Consider the following 18,699-nt stretch of genomic DNA (forward strand, 5'->3'; position numbering starts at 1 on the left):
GTGTACTTTGTACGGCCGTCGCGGCGTGTGTACACAAAGTGCGTACACGGTTCGGGGCTTTGTACGCTAACTGAGTAAAAAGTACGTAGGTTAAGGATTGAATACAGCGGCCGCAGCGGCTCGATTTTAAAGTGCATTGAGTGTATTTTAAAGTATTGCTTTTAGTCCTGTAAGTAAATCATCATTTACAACCTCCTCCATTTCTGACCCCATATCATCCGAGTCAGACTGCAGGATATGGGCCAAACTGCGTTTTTGCGGACAAATGGCAGGGGACTGAGACATTGGTTTGAGTACGGAGTCTCTTTTCATAAACTCAATCATAGATTGTATTAATTATTGCGTCTTTCTCATTCCGAGATAACTTAGTAAAGATTGTGGAAATTATTCCCCTAATGGAGTCCAGCCATGCTGGTTCTGCCCCACTATCCTGGGTAGGGACACTACATTGAGTACACACTAGTGAACCCCCTGGGGAAGAGGAACACTGTGCCTTACATGAAACATACTCTTTGCCTGTAAGTGTGACCGCGCACACACACACACACACACACACACACGAAAAGGTTAAATGCACAATTAACCAACAAACAGCCCTTCCAGGGAGACACAGAGGGAGTATGGAACCAGTACACGGCGCCCTTAACGCTAATGCCAAGCTTAGCCGGGCCGCAGACTAAGTACCTAGATTAGGGACTTCGTACACCAGAGATTTTCAACCTTTTACAACTCGCGGCACACTGAACAAGATTTAAATATTGCAAAGGCACATTCAAATATAATGGTGATGCATGGTGCAGGTGCGTGTCCTAGGATGTCAGGTCGCAGCTTTCCCATTAGTAACACCTGAGCCACATCTGACATAGCCAGAAGAGCCCAACATTGCCCAGGCCCAAAATTAGAACTGGCTCTGCAACACTAAACCCACCAGTATTTATCGTTCCAGGGCCTCAGTAGCGGCAAAACACTTACGGGCCTGGCTGTGCTTCTATGGCGGCACACCTGGAGACTGCTCAGGACACACTAGTGTTGGTGCCACGGCACAGTGGTTGAAAAACACTGTAGTACACTAATAATCGCTCCCCACCTGCTATGACCCCCTGGTACCGCTGAGGTAATCTGGAGTCTCTCCGGAGGAGCTGCGTGTCCCTGTCAGTCAGCATCTGTGTCAGCTGCAGAGGGAAAATGGCGCTGGTGAGCTGCTGGATCCGCTCATAGTGAAGCCCCGCCCCTTCAATGGCGTGCAGTCTTCCCGCTCTTTTTTATACTGGCTGTATGTGCCTGTGTGCATAAAATGGAGACAGACTCCTTTTATGGCTTTGTTGCCAGTCTCTGTACTGTGTCCGCTGTTTAGAGTCTGTGTCCGTACACAACGGGAGACGGAGACCGCCCCGTTTAGAAGCTGTGCGTCTCCATACCCTCATGCCGCCATAATTGCCAGCGACCCACTAACCTGGACGCCGGCTTAGTACTCACCTCTCTTCATTCTTCTGGCTCTGTTAGGGGTTGTGGCGTTCTGCAGGAATGTACACTCACCGTGGTGGGGCTTGCAAACCGTTCACCCAGGAGCCAGTGTCCTGTCAGCGGGGAACTGGACTATTAACCCTGGGAGAGGTTGGGCCGTTCCCTGCCCTAAGTCCCACGAAGCAGGCAAGCTGGTGCCATCCAGCCCTGCCTGAAAATAACAAATTCAGAAAATAAATGCAGAAAACTCTTCAGGAGCTTCCTGAGACGTGACCGGCTCCTACGGGCATATTTTCTAAACTGAGTCTGGTAGGAGGGGCATAGAGGAAGGAGCCAGCACACTCTATCAATTTCTTAAAGTGCCCATGGCTCCTAGTGGACCCTTCTATACCCCATGGTACTAAATGGATTCCCAATATCCCCTAAGACGTAAGAGAAAGATATACAGTTTTACTAGATCTAGGGCAACAACATGAAGTATAAAAGAGATGGAACAGAGCTGCTGCTCATGTCCAATGGCAGCAGTTTCTTCTACCATTGGCTCTGTATGCGTGGATCTGAGTACTCAATCCGCAAACGAAGACATACATACATACATATATATATACATATATACATATATATATATATATATATACATATATATATATATCAAACAAAAACTCTCTTCCTGCGCCATTTGGTTTCAGAATAAGCAGTTCGATTGAATTAAGTTATCTCTAAGATGGGCTGCCTGGTTCCTCTGAGTTCCTTGTTAGGAGGAACTGAACGTAGAATATAGGATATAGAAATAGAGGAAAAATGGCGCCCAGGGATTAAAAGTACCCTTATAAATAGACTGTTCCTTACTGGTTTCACAATCAATGTTTAAACAGGTTTTTTTAAAAACGTATAACGGACTGTTTTTTTCATAAAAATTGATTAAAACAATTATACAGAAGCATGATATGTGTCCATCATTATTACATAGACTTTAAGATGTAATTTCTCCTACAAAGATCCATCAGTGGGATATTCAGAGATAACATCAACAAGAAATATGGGTTACCATATTTCTTGTTGATGTTATCTCCGAATATTTAATGAGGAAGAATAAGGAAACAACAAAAAGTTGCCCACATTCCTCTATATCCCACTGATGGATCTTTGTGGCGCCATTTTTCCTCTATTTCTATATATATATATATATATATATATATATATATATATATATATATATATATATATATATATATATATATATATATATATATATATATATACACACACACACATATATATATATATATATATATATACACATACACACACACACACACACATACACTAACACTCCCATCAAGTGGCCAAAATATTATGACAACAGAGCAGTCACTTTAAATCGTGTTCTGTTGCATAACTTGGCAGAGTCAAGTCCTGCAGAAGCATGACCACCAACTTTCAGTGGCAGAGTGTAAAGCGTCTGGTTTTTCCTTCAATGAGATCATACATACCTCAGTTTTTTTTACTAATCTATTCAAAATCATCTGGTCGTTTTTGCATGTTGATAGAATATACAGACAAACTAAAATTCTGTGAACATTTTTTTGGGGCTTCCATAGTTCATAAACAGTCCGCAGAAGTACATTTCTCCCAACAACAAAAAAATTGCTATGTATAGACACAACCCTTACAGAGAGAGTGTGTGTGTGTGTGTGTGTGTGTGTGTGTGTGTGTGTGTGTGTGTGTGTGTGTGTGTGTGTGTGTGTGTGTGCAACTGTGTAGTATGAATGTATGTATATTTTTATACCTGCTAATGTGCGGATAAAAGTGAAAAAACACAGAGTTAGAAACAAAATGCTGAGACACACAGTTCAGGAATGGACTACATCTATAGAATACAGCAGGAATGGTTAAAAGAAATGGAAATATACTTACTCAGACTACTAAGCTGTCTAATAATATTTGCTAAAGAAATATTTGTCACGCATTCCAATTCATTCTTGATCCCCCTTGGCAGGGCAGTGTGGCACAAGTGCCTGGGATCGATGTTCCTTTTCACAAGTGGCATCCTTGGTCAAAGTATAATGCCTTCTCACCTGTAAGAAAGGAGATTTATAGATTCTCTCACTTAAGTGGAAAAGAAATAACAAAAAGAACAAGAGAAAGAGGTAGCAATTTTCTGAAACGTGGGTTACCTGTATAAAAGACATACTAAATAAATAAAAAAATAAAAAATAAAAAAACAGGGCTTTCTGTGAATACAAGAGGATTTAACTATAGGTTCATATAGACTTAGAGGTGATCAAAGGAAAACTTATTGCGTGGTATTCAGCAGGGACGAGAAGAGGAGGCCACTGTGCAGACTGACTGGGCCCACTCCTCTGTAGCTGGCAGGGCTGTTTACTCTGGGCACTAGGGGGCCCTAGTGCACAGGTCTACGGGAAAAATGGCGCGGTGCACATTTAAAAGTGATTTTCTTAATGCGCATGCACAAAATGCCGTACAAAAATGGTCGCCGCATCATTTTCCTGGTGATTTCTGCAGCAATGCTGCAGCCAACGCGGGACTCCACAGGGTTAAGTATTGAAAAAAAAATTGTGGGTATGCGGTGTGGGCCCCCCTGGACACTGGGGTCCCGTGCGCACCACATACACAGCACCCATTATAAATTAAACCTGTGGTATTCAGATTATGTGGGTTTTATAAACTACTTTAGTGACACTTTAAATGAATGTTACAGGCTGCACTTTTTACCTATCATACTAGAAACAAGTGTATATTCATAAGCAATTTCATGGGCCATACGACTGACACCCTTATCTTCAAAAAGGACATGCATTAATTTCGGTAAGTAATAAGTTGAAACAATACTTCTAAATCAAAGAAAGACAAATATCTCTAACAATATAGAAGTACAGGTTTAAAAAAAAAAAAAAAAAAAGAACAAAGCAGGAAGGAGATCTTTGCTGCTGATGAAGACACATCTGGGAATTTTCCAGAGCTTGGTTCTGAAGGGTGTCATCATCCTCAGATGGTGATAGTTGCTTTATAACAACAATTGAGACATCTTCGGAGGCATTCTCCCAAAACCATGCCTTGTAAATGATTGACCATTCAGAAAAAAAAGTCTAACTTTGCCAGCATCCCGCACATCCGGTGAACTCAGACTTTATTACATCTCGACCTAACTGTGGAGGGGTCTTTCAAAGATCTGAAAGACTCCTTGTTTTTTAACAGGATGTCTTATACAAGGACAACGGTTCTTACAACCGTTATCCTGCAGAAATGTAATACATAGAGGGGTATCCAATTACCCTCGATCAGGGGCTATCCCATTAGCCCCAGTGCGGCGTGCTCCTCCCTCTAATGCCGGCACTTATGCTTCGGGTGCCTCAGGCACGCCGAAGCATAATTCACGATAAGCGGCTACCGGAGTCTCGATAACACATGGGATCGGGGATTTATCCCCGATCTCATGTGTTATCACACAATTGCGAGTCTGTTTTTGCCCAAAGAAAATGGGCTGTAATAGGATACCGCGATAATGACCATTGGATATTAATAGCGATACCCTGCCCTTTTCACCAGGCGAAAACGGATAGTGGATATTAGGATATCCCCCACACTTGTAAATAAATAACAAAAAAAAATTAACATAATATTCAACGCTACTATTACAGGTAAGAATTACGACACTACCACAATTATTGCTACACAGGCCTCATAAAGCAGAGAATAGAATCAAACTGAAGAACATGGATACAAGTACATGATGCACACATAGTACGATCACATTGTAAATAATAGGATTTTAATACCTACCGGTAAATCCTTTTCTCCTAGTCCGTAGAGGATGCTGGGAACTCCAAAAGGACCATGGGGTATAGACGGGATCCGCATGAGAAATGGGCACACTATAAGACTTTAAATGGATGTGAACTGGCTCCTCCCTCTATGCCCCTCCTCCAGACCTCAGTTATAGGAACTGTGCCCAAGGAGACGGACATTTCAAGGAAAAGGATTTTTTTGTTAACCAAGGGTGAGATACATACCAGCTCACACCACAACACACCGTACAACATGGCTTTTAAGCAATACCAGTTAACAGCATAACCGATACACAACCACTGTGTAACAGACGCAATAACTATCAACACTACTGCAAAAACAGTCCGCACAGGGACGGGCGCCCAGCATCCTCTAGGGACTAGGAGAAAAAGATTTACCGGTAGGTATTAAAATAAAAATTTACTCACCGGTAATTCTATTTCTCGTAGTCCGTAGTGGATGCTGGGAACTCCGTAAGGACCATGGGGAATAGCGGCTCCGCAGGAGACTGGGCACAACTAAGAAAGATTTAGGACTACCTGGTGTGCACTGGCTCCTCCCTCTATGCCCCGCCTCCAGACCTCAGTTAGGATACTGTGCCCGGAAGAGCTGACACAATAAGGAAAGGATTTTGGAATCCCGGGTAAGACTCATACCAGCCACACCAATCACACCGTATAACTCGTGATACTATACCCAGTTAACAGTATGAAAAATAACTGAGCCTCTCAACAGATGGCTCTAAACAATAACCCTTTAGTTAGGCAATTACTATATACAATATTGCAGACAATCCGCACTTGGGATGGGCGCCCAGCATCCACTACGGACTACGAGAAATAGAATTACCGGTGAGTAAAATCTTATTTTCTCTGACGTCCTAGTGGATGCTGGGAACTCCGTAAGGACCATGGGGATTATACCAAAGCTCCCAAACGGGCGGGAGAGTGCGGATGACTCTGCAGCACCTAATGAGCAAAAGCAAGGTCCTCCTCAGCCAGGGTATCAAACTTGTAGAACTTAGCAAACGTGTTTGAACCCGACCAAGTAGCAGCTCGGCAAAGTTGTAAAGCCGAGACCCCTCGGGCAGCCGCCCAAGAAGAGCCCACTTTCCTCGTGGAATGGGCTTTTACAGATTTAGGATGCGGCAGTCCAGCCGCAGAATGTGCAAGTTGAATCGTACTACAGATCCAGCGAGCAACAGACTGCTTTGAAGCAGGAGCACCCAGCTTGTTGGGCGCATACAGGATAAATAGCGAGTCAGTTTTCCTGACTCCAGCCGTCCTGGAAACATAAATGTTCAGGGACCTGACTACGTCCAGCAACTTGGAATCCTCCAAGTCCTTAGTAGCCGCAGGTACCACAATAGGTTGGTTCAAATGAAAAGCAGATACCACCTTAGGAAGAAATTGGAGACGAGTCCTCAATTCTGCCCTATACATATGGAAAATCAGATAAGGGCTTTTACATGACAAAGCCGCCAATTCTGACACACGCCTGGCCGAAGCCAAGGCCAACAGCATGACCACTTTCCACGTGAGATATTTTAGTTCCACGGTTTTAAGTGGCTCAAACCAATGTGACTTAAGGAAATCCAACACCACGTTGAGATCCCTAGGTGCCACTGGAGGCACAAAAGGGGGCTGAACATGCAGCACTCCTTTAACAAACGTCTGAACTTCAGGCAGTGAAGCCAGTTCTTTTTGGAAGAAAATCGACAGAGCCGAAATCTGGACCTTAATGGAACCTAATCTGAGGCACATAGTCACCCCTGACTGTAGGAAGTGCAGAAATCGACCCAGCTGAAATTCCTCCGTTGGGGCCCTTCTGGCCTCACACCACGCAACATATTTTCGCCATATGCGGTGATAATGGTTTGCGGTCACCTCCTTCCTAGCTTTAATCAGCGTAGGGATGACTTCCTCCGGAATGCCCTTTTCCATCAGGATCCGGCGTTCAACCGCCATGCCGTCAAACGCAGTCGCGGTAAGTCTTGGAACAGACAGGGTCCCTGCTGCAGCAGGTCCTGTCTGAGCGGCAGAGGCCATGGGTCCTCTGAGATAATTTATTGAAGTTCTGGGTACCAAGCTCTTCTTGGCCAATCCGGAACCACAAGTATAGTTCTTACTCCTCTCCTTCTTATTATTCTCAGTACCTTGGGTATGAGAGGCAGAGGAGGGAACACATAACGGTGTCACTAGAGCGTCCACAGCTATCGCCTGAGGGTCCCTTGACCTGGCGCAATATCTTTTTAGCTTTTTGTTGAGGCGGGACGCCATCATGTCCACCTGTGGCCTTTCCCAACGGTGTACAATCATTTGGAAGACTTCTGGATGAAGTCCCCACTCTCCCGGGTGGAGGTCGTGCCTGCTGAGGAAGTCTGCTTCCCAGTTGTCCACTCCCAGAATGAACACTGCTGACAGTGCTAACACATGATTTTCCGCCCATCGGAGAATCCTTGTGGCTTCTGCCATCGCCATCCTGCTTCTTGTGCTGCCCTGACGATTTACATGGGCGACCGCCGTGATGTTGTCTGACTGTATCAGCACCGGCTGGTGTTGAAGCAGGGGTCTGCCTGACTTAGGGCATTGTAAATGGCCCTTAGTTCCAGAATATATATGTGTAGGGAAGTCTCCTGACTTGTCCATAGTCCTTGGAAGTTTCTTCCCTGTGTGACTGCACCCCAACCTCGAAGGCTGGCATCCGTGGTCACCAGGATCCAGTCCTGTATGCCGAATCTGCGGCCCTCTAGAAGATGAGCACTCTGCAGCCACCACAGTAGCGACACCCTGGCCCTTGGAGACAGGGTTATCAGCCGATGCATCTGAAGATGCGACCCGGACCACTTGTCCAACAGATCCCACTGAAAGATCCTTGCATGGAACCTTCCAAATGGAATTGCTTCGTAAGAAGCCACCATCTTTCCCAGGACTCGCGTGCAGTGGTGCACCGACACCTGTTTTGGTTTTAGGAGGTCTCTGACTAGAGACGATAACTCCTTGGCCTTCTCCTCCGGGAGAAACACTTTTTTCTGTTCTGTGTCCAGAACCATCCCCAGGAACAGTAGACGCGTTGTAGGAACCAGCTGCGACTTTGGAATATTCAGGATCCAGCCGTGCTGTTGTAGCACTTCCCGAGCTAGTGCTACTCCGATCAACAACTGTTCCCTGGACCTCGCCTTTATAAGGAGATCGTCCAAGTACGGGATAATTAAAACTCCCTTTTTCCGAAGGAGTATCATCATTTCGGCCATTACCTTGGTAAATACCCCCGGTGCCGTGGACAGACCAAACGGCAACGTCTGGAATTGGTAATGACAGTCCTGTACCACAAATCTGAGGTACTCCTGGTGAGGAGGGTAAATGGGAACATGCAGGTAAGCATCCTTGATGTCCAGTGACACCATGTAATCCCCCTCGTCCAGGCTTGCAATCACCGCCCTGAGCGATTCCATCTTGAACTTGAACCTTCTTATATAAGTGTTCAAAGATTTTAAATTTAAAATGGGTCTCACCGAACCGTCCGGTTTCGGTACCACAAACATTGTGGAATAGTAACCCCGTCCTTGTTGAAGGAGGGGTACCTTGATTATCACCTGCTGAGAATACAGCTTGTGAATCGCCTCCAGCACTGCCTCCCTGTCCGGGGGAGCTGTCGGCAAGACAGATTTGAGGAAACGGCGAGGGGGAGACGTCTCGAATTCCAGCTTGTACCCCTGAGATACTACCTGTAGAATCCAGGGATCCACCCGTGAACGAGCCCACTGGTTGCTGAAGTTCTTGAGACGGGCCCCCACCGTACCTGGCTCCGCCTGTGGAGCCCCAGCGTCATGCGGTGGACTTAGAGGAAGCGGGGGAGGACTTTTGTTCCTGGGAACTGGCTGTATGTTGCAGCTTTTTCCCTCTACCTCTGCCTCTGGGCAGAAAGGACGCGCCTCTAACCAGCTTGCCTTTCTGGGGCCGAAAGGACTATACCTGATAATACGGTGCTTTCTTTGGCTGTGAGGGAACATGGGGTAAAAATGCTGACATCCCAGCTGTTGCTGTGGAAACGAGGTCCGAGAGACCATCCCCAAACAACTCCTCACCCTTGTAAGGCAAAACTTCCATGTGCCTTTTAGAATCTGCATCTCCTGTCCACTGCCGAGTCCACAATCCTCTCCTGGCAGAAATGGACATTGCGTTTATTTTAGATGCCAGCCGGCAAATATCCCTCTGTGCATCTCTCATGTATAAGACAGCGTCTTTAATATGCTCTACGGTTAGCAATATAGTGTCCCTGTCTAGGGTATCAATGTTTTCCGACAGGGAATCTGACCACGCAGCTGCAGCACTGCACATCCATGCTGAAGCAATAGCCGGTCTCAGTATAATTCCTGAGTATGTATATACAGACTTCAGGATAGCCTCCTGCTACCTATCAGCAGGTTCCTTTAGGGCGGCCGTGTCCGGAGACGGTAGTGCCACCTTCTTTGACAGGCGTGTGAGCGCTTTATCCACCCTAGGGGATGTCTCCCAACGTGACCTATCCTCTGGCGGGAGAGGGTACGCCATTAGTAACTTTTTAGAAATTACCAGTTTCTTATCGGGAGAAGCCCACGCTTCTTCACATACTTCATTTAATTCATCAGAAGGGGGAAAAACCACTGGTAGTTTTTTCTCCCCAAACATAATACCCTTTTTTGTGGTACCTGGGGTAATATCAGAAATGTGCAACACATTCTTCATTGCCGTAATCATGTAACGGGTGGCTCTATTGGAATGTACACTAGTCTCATCATCGTCGACACTGGAGTCAGTATCCGTGTCGACATCTGTGTCTGCCATCTGAGGTAGCGGGCGTTTTAGAGCCCCTGATGGCTTTTGAGACGCCTGGGCAGGCACGAGCTGAGAAGCCGGCTGTCCCACATCTGCTATGTCGTCAAACCTTTTATGTAAGGAGTTGACACTGTCACGTAATTCCTTCCACATGTCCATCCATTCAGGTGTCGACCCCGCAGGGGGTGACATCACATTTATCGGCCCCTGCTCCGCCTCCACATAAGCCTCCTCATCAAACATGTCGACACAGCCGTACCGACACACCGCACACACACAGGGAATGCTCTGAACGAGGACAGGACCCCACAAAGTCCTTTGGGGAGACAGAGAGAGAGTATGCCAGCACACACCAGAGCGCTATATAATGCAGGGATACACACTACACAAGTGATATTTCCCTATAGCAGCTATATATATATATATATATTATATATATATATACACACACACTATATGCGCCTAAATTTAGTGCCCCCCCTCTCTTTTTTAACCTATGTAGTCTGGAAACTGCAGGGGAGAGCCTTGGGAGCGTCCTTCCAGCGGAGCTGTGAGGGAAAATGGCGCCAGTGTGCTGAGGGAGATAGCCCCGCCCCTTTTCCGGTGGACTTCTCCCGCTTTTTAAATGTATATTTGGCAGGGGTATTTTACACATATATAGTCTTTATGACTATATTATGTGGTATTTGCCAGCAAGGTACTCTTATTGCAGCCCAGGGCGCCCCCCCCCCCCCCCAGCGCCCTGCACCCATCAGTGACCGGAGTGTGTGGTCTGCATGGGGAGCAATGGCGCACAGCTGCAGTGCTGTGCGCTACCTTGATGAAGACCGAAGTCTTCTGCCGCCGATTTCCAGGAACGTCTTCTTGCTTCTGGCTCTGTAAGGGGGACGGCGGCGCGGCTCCGGGACCGGACGACCGAGGCTGGGCCTGTGTTCGATCCCTCTGGAGCTAATGGTGTCCAGTAGCCTAGAAGCCCAAGCTAGCTGCAAGCAGGTAGGTTTGCTTCTCTCCCCTTAGGCCCACGTAGCAGTGAGTCTGTTGCCAGCAGATCTCACTGAAAATAAAAAACCTAAAATATACTTTCTTTTCTAGGAGCTCAGGAGAGCCCCTAGTGTGCATCCAGCTCGGCCGGGCACAAAATTCTAACTGAGGTCTGGAGGAGGAGCATAGAGGGAGGAGCCAGTGCACACCAGGTAGTCCTAAATCTTTCTTAGTTGTGCCCAGTCTCCTGCGGAGCCGCTATTCCCCATGGTCCTTACGGAGTTCCCAGCATCCACTAGGACGTCAGAGAAAATCTATTTTCTCTTTCGTCCTAGAGGATGCTGGGGACTCCAAAAGGACCATGGGGTTTATACCAAAGCTCCAGATCAGGCGGGAGAGTGCGGACGACTCTGCAGCACCGATTGAGCAAACATGAGGTCCTCATCAGCCAGGGTGTCAAACTTGTAGATCTTCGCAAAAGTGTTTGAACCCGACCAAGTAGCTGCTCGGCAAAGTTGAAGCGCTGAGACTCCTCGGGCAGCCGCCCAAGATGAGCCCACCTTCCTGGTAGAATGGGCCTTCACTGATTTCGGTAATGGCAATCCAGCCGTAGAATGAGCATGCCGAATCGTATTACAGATCCAGTGGGCAATAGTCTGCTTCGAAGCAGGAGCCCCAATTTTGTTGGGAGCATATAGGACAAACAGAGCCTCTGATTTCCTAATCTGAGCCGTTCTGGCGACATAAATTTTCAAAGCCCTGACTACATCGAGAGACTTTGAATCAGCCAAGGCTTCCGTAGCCACAGGCACCACAATAGGTTGGTTTATGTTAAACGAAAAAACCACCTTTGGCAGAAACTGTTGACGAGTTCTCAATTCCGCTGTATCCACATGGAAGATCAAATAGGGGCTCTTGTGAGACAATGCCGCTAATTCAGGCGGACGCCAAGGCCAAAAGCATGACAACTTTCCAAGTGAGAAATTTCAACTCAACCTTTCGCAAAGGTTCAAACCAATGTGACATAAGAAAATGCAACACCACGTCAAAGTCCCATGGTGTCACAGGTGGCACAAACGGAGGCTGGATGTGCAGTACTCCCTTCACGAAAGTCTGAACCTCTGGAAGGGCGGCCAATTCTTTTTGAAAGAAAATAGATAAGGCCGAAATCTGCACTTTAATGGAGCCTAATTTTAGGCCTGCATCAACTGGAGGAAACGACCCAGCTGAAACTCTTCTGTAGGAGCCTTCTTGGATTCACACCAAGACACATACTTTCTCCAAATACGGTGATAATGTTTCGCCGTAACCTCCTTTCTAGCCTTAAGCAGAGTGGGGATGACTTCCCCGGGAATACCCTTTCGAGCTAGGATTTGGCGTTCAACCTCCACGCCTTCAAACGCAACCGCAGTAAGTCCTGGAACACGCACGGCCCCTGCAGTAACAGATCCTCTCTCAGAGGAAGAGGCCAGGGATCTCCTATGAGCAATTCCTGAAGATCCGGATACTAGGCCCTCCGTGGCCAATCTGGAACAATGAGTATCGCCTGAACCCTTGTTCTTCTTATGATCCTTATCACTTTTGGAAGTGGAGGGAACACATATACCGACTGAAACACCCACGGAGTTACCAGGGCGTCCACTGCACTGGCTTGAGGGTCCCTTGACCTGGAACAATATCTCTGAAGCTTCTTGTTGAGGCGAGACGCCATCATGTCTATTTGAGGAATTCCCAAACGACTTGTCACTTCTGCAAAAACCTCTTGATGAAGACCCCACTCTCCTGGATGGAGATCGTGTCTGCTGAGGAAATCTGCTTCGCAGTTGTCCACGCCCGGAAGGAAGACCGCTGACAGAGCGATTACATGTTTTTCCACCCAGCGGAGAACTTTTGTGGCCTCCGCCATCGACGCTCTGCTCTTTGTTCCGCCCTGGCGGTTTATGTACGCCACTGCTGTTACGTTGTCCGACTGAATCAGGACAGGTAGACCTCGAAGAAAGTGTTCCGCTTGTAGAAGGCCGTTGTAGATGGCTCTTAATTCCAGAACGTTTATGTGTAGACAAGCTTCCTGGCTTGACCATTTTCCCTGGAAATTTTTTCCCTGTGTGACTGCTCCCCAACCCTGGAGGCTCGCATCCGTGGTCACCAGGACCCAATCCTGGGTCCCGAACCTGCGTCCCTCTTGGAGGTGAGAACTTTGAAGCCACCACAGGAGAGAGATATTCTGGTCCTGGAAGATAGGCTTATTTTCCCGTGCATGTGCAGGTGAGACCCGGACCACTTGTCCAACAGGTCCCACTGAAACACCCGGGCATGAAACCTGCCAAATGGAATGGCTTCGTAGGCAGCAACCATCTTCCCCAACACTTGAGTGCATTGATGAATCGACACTTGCCGGTTTCAGTATCTCCTTGACCATGTTCTGGATTTCCAGAGCTTTTTCCGCTGGGAGAAACACTCTCTGCAGTTCCGTGTCCAGGATCATGCCCAAGAAGGACAGCCGTGTCGTCGGCATCAACTGTGACTTTGGCAAATTTAGGATCCAACCATGTTGTTGCAGAACTGTCAGGGAGAGCACAACGTGTTTTAGCAACTGCTCCTTTGATCTCGCCTTTATCAGGAGATCATCCAAGTACGGGAAAATTGTGACACCCTGCTTGCGTAGGCGCACCATCATTTCCGCCATTACTTTGATGAAGACTCTCGGAGCCGTGGAAAGACCAAACGGCAACGTCTGAAATTGGTAATGGCAATCCTGAACAGCAAACCTCAGGAAAGCTTGATGTGGAGGATATATTGGGATATGTAAGTAGGCATCTTTTATGTCGACTGACGCCATAAAATCCCCCCCTTCCAGACTGGAGATAACAGCTTGAAGAGACTCCATCTTGAACTTGAAACTTTTCAAACATAGATTGAGGGATTTTAGGTTCAGGATCGGTCTGACCGAGCCATCCGGCTTTGGTACGTCAAATAGGCTCGAATAAAACCCTTCTCCCCGTTGAGACGGGGGTACCGTGACAATGACACGCTGTTGACACAGCTTTTGTATCGCAGCGCACACTACTTCCCTTTCTGGCAGAGAAACTGGCAAGGCCGATTTGAAAAATCAGTGGGGGGCACGTCTTGAAACTCCAGTTTGTACCCTTGGGACACTATATCCAACACCCAAGGATCCAGGCCCGAGTGAAACCAGACCTGACTGAAGAGCCGGAGACGTGCCCCCACCAGTACGGACTCCCATAGAGGAGCCCCAGCGTCATGCGGTGTACTTGGCAGAAGCCGGGGAGGACTTCTGCTCCTGGGAACCTGGCACAACAGGCGACCTTTTTCCCCTTCCTCTACCTTTAGAGGCAAGGAAGGACGACCCTCTTCCTTTATTGTATTTATTGGGCCGAAAGGACTGCATCTGATAGTGAGGCGTCTTTTTCTGTTGTGCAGGGACATAAGGAAGAAATGATGACTTACCCGCGGTAGCCGTAGACACCAGATCAGCGAGGCCGTCACCAAATAAGACACCACCTTTATACGGGGGAGCCTCCATAGCTTTCTAAGAGTCGGCATCAGCATTCCATTGATGAATTCACAGTGCTCTCCTTGCCGAGACTGCCATGGCATTGGCCCTTGATCCCAAAAGGCCAATATCCCTCGCCGCATCCTTTAGGTAAGCTGCAGCATCCCTGATATAACAGAGTCAAAAGAATGCTATCCCTATCCAGGGTATCCATGTCAGATGCCAAGTTATCTGCCCACTTACCAATAGCGCTACTCACCCATGCCGACGCCACGGCAGGTCTGAGCAGCGCACCCGTAGTGACATAAATGGATTTTAAGGTAGTTTCCTGCTTACGATCCGCAGGGTCCTTTAGGGCAGCCGTGTCAGGAGATGGAAGCGCCACCTTTTTGGACAGTCTTGATAGAGCCTTGTTCACATTGGGAGATGACTCCCACTTTTCCCTGTCCTCAGAGGGGAAAGGATATGCCATTAGAATCCTCTTGGGAATCTGCCACCTTTTGTCAGGAGATTCCCAAGCTTTTTCACAAAGAGTGTTCAGCTCATGAGAGGGGGGAAACGTCACCTCAGGTTTTTTACCCTTATACAAACAAACCCTTGTATCAGGAATAGTAGGTACTTCTGTAATATGTAAAACGTCTTTAATTGCCACAATCATGTACTGAATACTCTTAACCAGTTTCGGATTTAAACTGGCCTCACTATAGTCGACACTGGAGTCAGAGTCCGTGTCGGTATCAGTATCCGCCATCTGGGTAAATGAACGCTTTTGTGACCCTGAGGGTGTCTGGACCAGAGACAAGGCGTCCTCCATGGATTTTCTCCATGTTTGGGTCGGAGAATCAGATTTATCCAGCCTTTTAGTCAATAACGCCACATTTGCATTCAACGTACTCAACATATCCACCCAATCAGCAGTCGTGGTGCCGACAGAGTCACTCCCAACGCCTTATCCGCCCCCACTGTAACCTCCTCCGGGGAGGAGCACTCAGCCTCAGACATGTCGACACACACGTACAGACACGCACAAACACACTGGCTATAGGGGACAGACCCACAGAAAGCCTGTTAGAGACACACAGAAGGAGTTTACCAGCTCACACCCCAGCACCTATCCCGGTACTGAGACCAAATACACACTGCCTCAGACCTGTTTGTGCTGTGTTTATCAAGTGATAATAGCACCAATTTACTGTGCCCCCATTTTGCACCCTGTTACTTGTGCAGGAGTGTGAAGGTTCGGGCCAGCGTCTCTGCATCCTGTGAAGAGAAAATGGCGCTGGTAAGCTGTGAGGGCTAAGCCATGCCCCCTCACCGGCGCGCTGTAGTCCCGCTCAAATTCAAATTATTTATACTGGCGGGGGCTATATCTAGTGCCTAGGCACTTCCAATATATATATTTTAGCCAATTTTATTCTAAAAACTTCAGTAATCATGCTGCCCAGGGGGCCCCCCCCTGCTCCCTGCAAGTGCCGCCGTGTGTGTGTGTGGGAGCATGGCGCGCAGCGCGACCACTGTGCGGTACCTCAGTACTGAAGTCTTCTGCCGTCACTGAAGTCTTCTTAATACTCACCCGGCTTCTATCTTCTGGCTCTGTGATGGGGGTGACAGCGCGGCTTCGGGAACGAGCAGCTAGGCGCACCAAGTGATCGGACCCTCTGGTGTCCAGTAACCTAAGAAGCAAAGCCTTTGAACTCACAGAAGTAGGTCTGCTTCTCTCCCCTCAGTCCCACGCAGCAGGGAGCCTGTTGCCAGCAGTGCTCCCTGAACACAAAAAACCTAACAAAAAGTATTTTTTACAGAGAAACTCAGGAGAGCTCCCCTGTGAGGGTCCAGTCTCTCTGGGCACAAAGTCTATCTGAGGTCTGGAGGAGGGGCATAGAGGGAGGAGCCAGTTCACACCCATTCAAAGTCTTATAGTGTGCCCATGTCACCTGCGGATCCAGTCTATACCCCATGGTCCTTTTAAAGTCCCCAGCATCCTCTAGGACGTAAGAGAAAATAAGAATTTACTTACCGATAATTCTATTTCTCGTAGTCCGTAGTGGATGCTGGGGACTCCGTAAGGACCATGGGGAATAGCGGCTCCGCAGGAGACTGGGCACAAAAGTAAAGCTTTAGAACTACCTGGTGTGCACTGGCTCCTCCCCCCATGACCCTCCTCCAAGCCTCAGTTAGGATACTGTGCCCGGACGAGCGTACACAATAAGGAAGGATTTTGAATCCCGGGTAAGACTCATACCAGCCACACCAATCTAAACCCAGTTAACGGCATGATAACAGAGGAGCCTCTAGAAAAGATGGCTCACTACAGCAATAACCCGATTTTTTGGTAACAATAACTATGTACCAGTATTGCAGACAATCCGCACTTGGGATGGGCGCCCAGCATCCACTACGGACTACGAGAAATAGAATTATCGGTAAGTAAATTCTTATTTTCTCTAACGTCCTAGTGGATGCTGGGGACTCCGTAAGGACCATGGGGATTATACCAAAGCTCCCAAACGGGCGGGAGAGTGCGGATGACTCTGCAGCACCAAATGAGAGAACTACAGGTCCTCCTCAGCCAGGGTATCAAATTTGTAGAATTTTACAAACGTATTTGCTCCTGACCAAGTAGCTGCTTGGCAAAGTTGTAAAGCCGAGACCCCTCGGGCAGCCGCCCAAGATGAGCCCACCTTCCTTGTGGAATGGACTTTTACATATTTTGGCTGTGGCAGGCCTGCCACAGAATGTGCAAGCTGAATTGTACTACAAATCCAACGAGCAATAGTCTGCTTAGAAGCAGGAGCACCCAGCTTGTTGGGTGCATACAGAATAAACAACGAGTCAGATTTTCTGACTCCAGCCGTCCTGGAAACCTATATTTCCAGGGCCCTGACAACGTCTAGCAACTTGGAGTCCTCCAAGTCCCTAGTAGCCGCAGGCACCACAATAGGTTGATTCAGGTGAAACGCTGAAAACCACCTTAGGGAGAAACTGAGGACGAGTCCTCAATTCCGCCCTGTCCGAATGGAAAATCAGATGAGGGCTTTTACAGAATAAAGCCGCCAATTCTGACACGCACCTGGCCCAGGCCAGGGCCAACAGCATGACCACTTTCCATGTGAGATATTTTAACTCCACATATTTAAGTGGTTCAAACCAATGTGACTTTTGGAACCCAAAAACTACATTGAGATCCCAAGGTGCCACTGGAGGCACAAAAGGAGGCTGTATATGCAGTACCCCTTTTACAAACGTCTGAACTTCAGGGACTGAAGCTAGTTCTTTTTGGAAGAAAATTGACAGGGCCGAAATTTGAACCTTAATGGACCCCAATTTCAGGCCCATAGACACTCCTGTTTGCAGGAAATGTAGGAATCGACCTAGTTGAAAATTCCTCCGTCGGGGCCTTACTGGCCTCGCACCACGCAACATATTTTCGCCAAATGCGGTGATAATGTTTTGCGGTTATATCCTTCCTGGTTTTGATCAGGATAGGAATGACTTCATCCGGAATGCCTTTCTCCTTCAGGATCCGGCGTTCAACCTCCATGCCGTCAAACGCAGCCGCGGTAAGTCTTGGAACAGACAGGGTCCTTGCTGGAGCAGGTCCCTTCTTAGAGGTAGAGGCCACGGATCCTCCGTGAGCATCTCTTGAAGTTCCGGTTACCAAGTCCTTCTTGGCCAATCCGGAGCCACGAATATAGTGCTTACTCCTCTCCATCTTATGATTCTCAGTACCTTGGGTATGAGAGGCAGAGGAGAGAACACATACACTGACTGGTACACCCACTGTGTTACCAGAGCGTCTACAGCTACTGCCTGAGGGTCCCTTGACCTGGCGTAATACTTGTCGAGTTTTATAAACATGTGGAAGACTTCTGGGTGAAGTCCCCACTCTCCCGGGTGGAGGTCGTGTCTGCTGAGGAAGTCTGCTTCCCAGTTGTCCACTCCCGGAATGAATACTGCTGACAGTGCTATCACATGATTTTCCGCCCAGCGAAGAATCCTTGCAGCTTCTGCCATTGCCCTCCTGCTTCTTGTGTCACCCTGTCTGTTTACGTGGGTGACTGCCGTGATGTTGTCCGAATGGATCAACTCCGGGTGACCTTGAAGCAGAGGTCT

General features: G+C 47.8%; 1 protein-coding gene across 3 annotated transcripts in view; it reads right to left on the minus strand.

Moving 5' to 3' along the window:
- The window catches only part of WASF1 (WASP family member 1), a 297,726-nt gene that overhangs the window by 161,053 nt on the left and 117,974 nt on the right, over nt 1-18,699 (minus strand). For all 3 annotated transcript variants that reach the window (XM_063917125.1, XM_063917124.1, XM_063917126.1), the window contains exon 2: nt 3,382-3,542. In XM_063917125.1, the coding sequence (XP_063773195.1) occupies nt 3,382-3,514 (133 nt within the window). In that variant the 5' untranslated portion in view covers nt 3,515-3,542. The remainder of the gene's footprint in view (nt 1-3,381; nt 3,543-18,699) is intronic.

Source organism: Pseudophryne corroboree, chromosome 4 (assembly GCF_028390025.1).
Source record: "Pseudophryne corroboree isolate aPseCor3 chromosome 4, aPseCor3.hap2, whole genome shotgun sequence".
Taxonomy (NCBI): domain Eukaryota; kingdom Metazoa; phylum Chordata; class Amphibia; order Anura; family Myobatrachidae; genus Pseudophryne; species Pseudophryne corroboree.